At 48.7% G+C, this 7,261-nt stretch overlaps 1 protein-coding gene across 1 annotated transcript in view; it reads left to right on the top strand.

Moving 5' to 3' along the window:
- ELOA (elongin A) overlaps window positions 1–7,261 on the top strand; it is a 19,130-nt gene that overhangs the window by 287 nt on the left and 11,582 nt on the right. Inside the window, exons 2-3 of the mRNA XM_014517855.2 lie at window positions 6,117–6,173; window positions 6,950–6,953. Coding sequence (XP_014373341.1) covers window positions 6,117–6,173; window positions 6,950–6,953 — 61 coding nt within the window. The remainder of the gene's footprint in view (window positions 1–6,116; window positions 6,174–6,949; window positions 6,954–7,261) is intronic.

Raw genomic sequence — 7,261 nt, 5'->3', positions numbered from 1 at the left:
GGGGGGGAGCGGGGCCTGAGCCTGGGGGGCGGCCCACAGCACCCCCGTGCCCCCGGGGACCTGGCCCTGCCCCTCCCGGCCTGCCCTGCCCGGCCCCAGTGCTGCGGCCGAGACCCCTGGCAGGGGAGCGCGCCCCCCGCGGCGGGGCTGGCCCCGAGGGCCCCGGGGGCGCTCCTTCTCCAAGCGGGGGATGCCCTGCGCCCGGGGCAGGGCTCTGCTTTCGGGAGAGAGCCGCCCCGGTCTAATTCTGGCTCCGCGTCGGCCGGGGGGAAGCTGCCTGATCTTTCCGGCTGGCAGGTGACTGACAGCTGTCGTCGGCGCCGCGGCTTGCAGCTGAAGCGACCTCGCGTGCGGATGGCGATGGCGCACGCTGGCGGGCGAGCTCCGGGGAGATGCGGCGTCCCTCCAACGGAGACGCGTTTCTGGGCCTGTCCCAGTACGTTCGGGGCTGGGGCCTGCACAGCAGACGTGCGTCTTCTGCCGCGCCGTCGTGCTCCAGAGTCCAAGTTTTTAATCTTTTTTTTTTATTATTATTGTTTTCCAACTCCGGCTGTTTAGAGTAGTTGAGATGGATTTGGCTGCTCCGTGTGGGCACCCGGTGAGTCCGCTCAGTGGTGGAGCGGGCTGGATTTCGGCTAATCAGTGAGAGAAACAGCGGAGCAGTCTTAACTGTGGAGCGGGTGAACTGCCCCGTGGGTGCGAGCTGGGGCGCTCGGCTGCTGTTGACCGTTGACATAAGTGTGGGCTCCTTATCCGCTCGTGTAGGAGGGGAGGTGGAGGAGGAGGCGGAGGAGGGTTGTGTTGCGAGCTCTCTGCAATCCAGTATGAATGACTGCTTGTTTTGGCACCTCCAGGCTTCAGAGGGGACAGCCCGTTTGTCCTCGCTGCTTGGTCAAGGAGTCTCGCCGAGTCCCGAGGGACAGCTGGTGCCCTAAACAGGAGTTAGGCTCAAGAGGCTGAGTGAAACGTGTGATGTTACCTGGGAGGAGGCTAAGCATGAGGAGCCTCTGGATTCATTAAGGGGCCGGGGCGTAGGCCACCCCTGGCACGCACGCTTTGGGGCAGATGGGAGAGAAGGAGCTAGGGTTGCACTGCCACAGCAAGGATTGGGCCCCTTACAGCTGCTTCTCTGTCTGCCCCGGCATGCCAGCATCTTACGAATTGAGGTTGCAGGTGTTTTTGGCTCTCTGCCCAAAAACATTGCCGACCCTTGGGCCAGGGCTTTGAGAAAGGTGCATCTGATGTTTTGAACATCTACCCAGTCTATAATCTAGAGGGTCTCATGTGCAATACCAGTGTACGCAGTCCCTTCTCCCCCAAACTCTAGTCTACCCCCTACATCAATTCAGGGTGATAGTTATGTACCTGCATCCTAATGATACGGTCACTGTTCGGCTGGGTTTTACGCCGTGTTTCTTATCTTATAGACACAATACAGCAGCGGTTCCCAAACTCTGACAGATAGCGCACCACCAATTTAAAAGGATACAACCTCAAGTACCACCAGCAAATTTTTCAGTTCAGCCTTAAATACCACCAGCAAATTTTTGTCATATAAAGTAATTATAATAAATCTGTTAATGCGTACCCCTGGCAGGTTGTCTGCATACCACTGGTGGCTCCCATACCACAGATTGGGAACTGCTGCTGTGCAGTATTAATAACTATTTATGACTACCCCTGGCTGTTTGATTGTGCGAGTATATCGGAGGACTTTGTTTTCTTTATTTAGAGAAGTGCAAGAAGTTATGAGCTCTTTTCAAACCTCCTTTTTTGCAGGAGTGAGATGTCCCAATTTTACCTTTTTAATTTTTGAATATTTCTTGAATGAAAATCAGAGAGCTGCTAGTGTTCCTGGGCCCAGATTTAGACTATAGTACGTGTGGTCTGGAGCTTGGAGCTCTTTTGTATGTAGTTGTCAGTTTAGAAAATGACATGTCGTGGGTTTCTGCTTTTGTGTTATAAACTTTAAAGCTTCATCAAGCTAGTAACATTCATCGTCAAACTGCTTCCAGAAAGCATGATGACTATTTTAGAGAAACTGGGTGCAATAGGGGCTGAGACAATTGTCCAGCTCAAGGTTTTTAGGACTTTCTTTGAATTGAAAGCATCTCATTACTGGCTGCTGGGTCAACTTATCTAGAATCTGGAAATAATAATGTTTCCTCCCTCCTCCCCGCCCCTCTTTGTAAAATTCATCGAGTTCCACTGCTAGAAAATGTTAGGTATTAATATTATGCTGGCTGGCGCAGAGCTCTGCGAGAGAAACTTTGGATGTGCTGTCATGGGTTGGAAACTCTCATTTTCCATTGGAGGAGGTGCAAAATCTTAGCTGGTTACTTCAGTCCTCCTTGTTTTCTTTGTGTGTGCATGTGTTTGTGGGAGGGGGTAATGGGATATGTAAGCAACATTGCATCCTCATTAAGAGGATGGGATCAGGCCACGATGTAGTTGCTTGATATTAATGTGCTCTTCAAAAACATCATGTAAAGAAAAAATTGTTAAAAGAACCATTCCTGATTTAAAAACAGCAAACATCTGCCAGTTAAGGGGTGGCTGTCAGTTGTGTGAAGCTCAACTTTATTTTTTATTTACTTATTTATTTATTTATTTATTGTTTAAAATGGGGATCAAATCCCAAAGCGCTCTATACTGGAGTGTGTATATATGCATATATGGTACACACATGCATGCACACTGCAGGTTCGGGCTACTGGAGTGTGCATATATCACATGTGTGCACACCATTGCAGGTTTGAGATACTGGAGTGTGTGTATATGCAGATATCTCACACACACACACTCTGTGGTTTTGGGCTACTGGAATGTGCATATTTCATAGATTTCATAGACATCAGGGCTGGAAGGGACTTCGGAAGATCATCGAGTCCAGCCCCCCGCCCAAAGGGCAGGAAGTCAGCTGGGGTCATAGGATCCCAGCAAGATAAGCATCCAGTTTGCTCTTGAAGGTGTTCATATATCACCATGCATATGCACACGCGTGCGTGCGTGCACGTGCACACACAAAATGCAGGTTTGGGCTACTGGAGTGTGTTTGTGTGACTACATCACAGACACAGACCAGGTTTGGGCTAGGTCATGAGCCCCAGGACACCAAATTGTGGCACCTTGGGGGCACTGAGGACTTGTGGATTTTTTTTCCCCCTTCCATGTTCCAAAAACTCTTACACTCCGGATTGCATAGTGAAACTGGCCTATGTGTGTTCCACTTGTTCCATGTAAATAATAAGCAGAGAGTCTTGTTGCAACAGTCCAGGATGCTGTTGGTGATGTAGGATTCAAAAGGTTTGTAGGATTCAAAAGATTTGTAACCTCAAAACGTCTGTTTAAGGTTTGCAGCTTGTCTGGAAAACCTGCTGAATTCCAACTTGAGGCAACTTATACCTGCACCCTAAAAGTTTGAAGTCGCACCTAGATTCTGTCTTGATGGGCAATATGTGTGTGCATATGTACGATCAAATGTTATCTCAGTTTGATTTTAGACTGATGTGACTGAGCAGCTCTCCAGTTGTGAGACATGTGGGTTTTTCCTCGGGACCCAGTCCAGTCAGTGTTTGTAATAAGTTATTTCACAACAGCTGTTCCTGCGTAGTGCTCTCCCTGGGCACTGCTGTGGAATAAAAGCAATAGCCATTCCGGCCAGTTTCCCCATATGGAAAACATTAATACTAACTGGTTTGGTGGGGGGAGGGCAGGGAAAGCTGCCTTCTTATTTGTAAAAGCATGATTCAAATGGCTACAGGTAATTAAGAAGTGAGAAGTACCATCTGGAATGCTACAAAGGGGCATAGCTTGAGTCCTGTTTTCTGGGACTCGTGACATATTGAGACAGAATTAAAATAAATATAAAGGGGAGCCTCTACATATTGGGGTCTGTTCAGCTGTGGAGTAGTCACCTGGGGAAGTGAGAGAGAGGACAAGGAGATGGACAGAGGGGGATGATCATAACGTGCCAAAGCAATGGGCTGGATGGCTTCAATAGATCTCTTCCACCTGCTGCATGTCTGTTTCCTCAACTGACAACGGTGCCCGTCACCATTGCAGGGTGTCGTAGATGTGCCTGCCTAGCTTGGGTATTGGTAGCAGCCTGCCTGTGGCAGCGCAGAACTTGGCATAAGCTGGGTAAATGCTTGGTGGTTGGCTTGTGCTGAGCTCTGTGCCGCTGTGGCAGGACAGCGGCACCGCATTGAGTTGGGTAGGCTAGAGAGCAGCGACTGAGATGCGAGGCAGGGTTTTTAAGTGAATTCTCTAACTAGATGGCATGATGTAGCATTACATCCCAGAATTGGGATGGCCACTGTTCTTGGTTGCATTTCCATCTAGGCCTTCAAGTGTGAGCTGCAGACTCAAAGCACTGTGTGGTTGGGCCTGATTCTGCCAGGGATCCTTGCATGCAGCAGCAATGGAATAGGGAAAGGAGGCTACCAAGCCACTGCTGAGGGGCGTGCTGGGGCTGCGGTGCTGTCAGCGCTGGGCTGAAGGCAGCAAGGTCGTCATTTCCCAGCAGGAGCTGCCTAAGCAAACTGACAGGGCTTCAGCTCAGCTTTGTGTCCACCTGTTGGGAGAGCAGGTGATAAGAGGATTAAGGCAAAAAGACTAGTTATGGTGGTAGAGCTTCCATTCGATGTCCTCGTGGGCCGAGGGGAGCTCCTTAACCGGGAAGTGGCACTGGGGTGGGGGCAGCGGACAAGGGAATTTCAGAGCCGGTATATTTTGGGAACTCGTTAGGATAATTTCTGTCTTTAGCATTCTTGAGCCGAAATACCACAAGTCACTTGTTCTTAGTATTTAAATAGATCCAAAACAGGAAAACTACCCTTCAGTCTCAGTGGCAAGACCCCATTCAGTCGCACCTCTCCTTTGTTTTTCCAAGCAACTTTATGTCAAAAAGCTCCACCATTCATTCTGTGCCTATCCATTGTTTCGACAGACAAGGAGTAGTCAACGGAAATCAATAGTGATTGTAAGATAAGTTCTTTGGGTCTGGGGCCCAGTCCTGTACGGCTTGCAGCACGGTATCGGGTAGGTGTCAGGAGAAGTACTGAGTTCTGGACTGTGGTTCTCGCTTTAATGGAGGAAACCACCATGACTTGCTGAGGGTCAGGATTCCAGCTGTGTACTTTTTCCTGGGTTTGGTGCCAGCAAGAATCACAAGCACCTTGGTGAAGTGGCTCCTTGACCTTTCCAGGGGTGGAAGTGGCAGCGTTCTCCCTGTCCCAACCTCCCTTCTCAGTGCTTCGCATAGCAAATTGCATTGTATCAGGACTCCTTTTCCACCCTTAGTCCAGCAAGCAGCTGTGTTGTTGGACCTGACAGCGCGTCTTTAGTGAGGCATGAATGATGCGCTTCTTCACATGTTTGAAAAAGGAGGCAGCAACCAAATAGAGGCAGGGGACAGGTCACTCCAGAAAAGGTGCCTGTCTCTTCATAGGCTAAAAGGTAATTGTGTCATTGGTGGGAGGCTGAAGAGTGTGTTGAATCGGCAATAAAGGTCAAGTGAAGGGTTGACGCATCGATCTGGGCTTTTCGGTTGTAGTGAAATCGTGGCGGGGAAGTGGGGGTTGTGTTGTGGGTCGAACGCAGAACTGGGAGTCAGTTCTGAAGCCTCTGCTTTTGAAGTATGGTGTTGATGACTTCTCCCCTGTGCCCCCTTCCCTTTATGCCCGACTTGAGACCTACCCAAAGGGTCCTGTCTCTCCCCTTTTCAGAGGACTTCTATTTCACAGACTTGTGTGACTCGCAAATTGTGTAATCTGTGTCTGTGTTCCTGACCTATAGACCGGTGATCCGCTTCAACTCCTCTGGGAATTAAGTTTTAAAACACACAAGTGCATCTTGACATTCTCAGACGAAGCAAACGTTCCCCCTTTTCATGCCCTGGCAGCACTGTACCCCTGTCTTCAACAAAATACCCACTTGTTAGCAATTGGCTGTCCTCATCTTCAACTTACCAGCTTGATCAGGGGCAAGATAATAGCTGTTTGCTACTCAGATCCTCTGGCAAACTCTCATGCCGTGGAGAATGTTCTTGCTTTCTTATCTCAGTTATGTGGTAAAGCGAGAAAATCTAAGTACCTTCCTCCTTGTCTCTGCAGCTCCTGAAAAGTCTGAAGAAACTTTCTGAATTGCCCATCACGGTCGACATCCTTGTGGTAAGAACTACGTGACAATCTCAGTGTGCAACCCTGATGTGTCTGCATCCAGAATTGGTTTAATATCGGAAGGGAAGAAAAGTGCCATCAAAATGAAAATAGCTGGAGGGATTCGGGAAGTTCAGATGTTTCCCCAAATTTAAAATGGGTTGGGATGGCAAAACTAACTCCATAGCTCTTGTGAAAAAAAGTGCTGAGGGGTCATTAATAATAAATGAAATCCAAATCAGACTTCAAGATTTGTACTTCATTTCTAGTTTCAAAGTGATGGTGGTTTCACTCGGGAGTGTCCCACCAAGGGAACCAGTTCAGTTCCAGTTTGGTTGTTAGTTATAGGGCTTAAGGCAGGAATCTCTTGACTAGGTTCTCTAGCCCTGCTGTACAGAGCAGACTAGGTGATTAGATGAGCTTTCAGACCACATCTAGGAATGACTAAAAGGGTTTGAGAGCTCAACTCCACGTCTCACCTAGCAGATGGTCTCCTCCTACTCGAATGCTGGCTCAGTATTGGTCCAAAGGTCACCACCTGCCGAATGTGGCAGACTTTCATAGTTCCTTCATTCCAACACTGCATCAGTTTGGTCGTGGCATCAGGGGATCTTCTTGGCCAGTCTGAATGCCCAGAGTTGCATGGGGTGTTCTTAGTCAGTGCTGTCTCACGGGAGACCTTTGACATAAGCAGAATAGCTTCAATCCTTTTTCAAGGGTATTTGGTTTAAAACTGTCTCGGTTCCCTTTTGGGCATTTTGCTTCTCCTCCTAAAACCGTTTTCACAGCATGGTGGACTTCCAATTTTATGTATTTTACTGTAAAACAGCTTCATGCAACTGTCCTGTCCTAGTGAGAGCTCTTGCTGTGGTAGCTGTCTTTTGGTTACCCAGCTGGAGGCTAATAATGAGGCGTTGCCTCCCTAGCTGATACGGTAGACAGCCCTGTGGTTAAATATAGTCTCTAACTTTCTTTGAGCATAAACCTTGAATGGATAACTAAGTGCATCTGGTGGTTTTGACTTGAGTCATCCTGAAATAGGCTGCTCCTAGCTGAGAGTGACTGTTGGGCTTGCAAAGATCAACTGGTGTCCTGCATCT

This window comes from Alligator sinensis, unplaced genomic scaffold (genome assembly GCF_000455745.1).
Source record: "Alligator sinensis unplaced genomic scaffold, ASM45574v1 scaffold337_1, whole genome shotgun sequence".
NCBI classification, from domain to species: Eukaryota; Metazoa; Chordata; order Crocodylia; family Alligatoridae; genus Alligator; species Alligator sinensis.
This window is presented reverse-complemented; position numbering and strand designations above follow the sequence as displayed.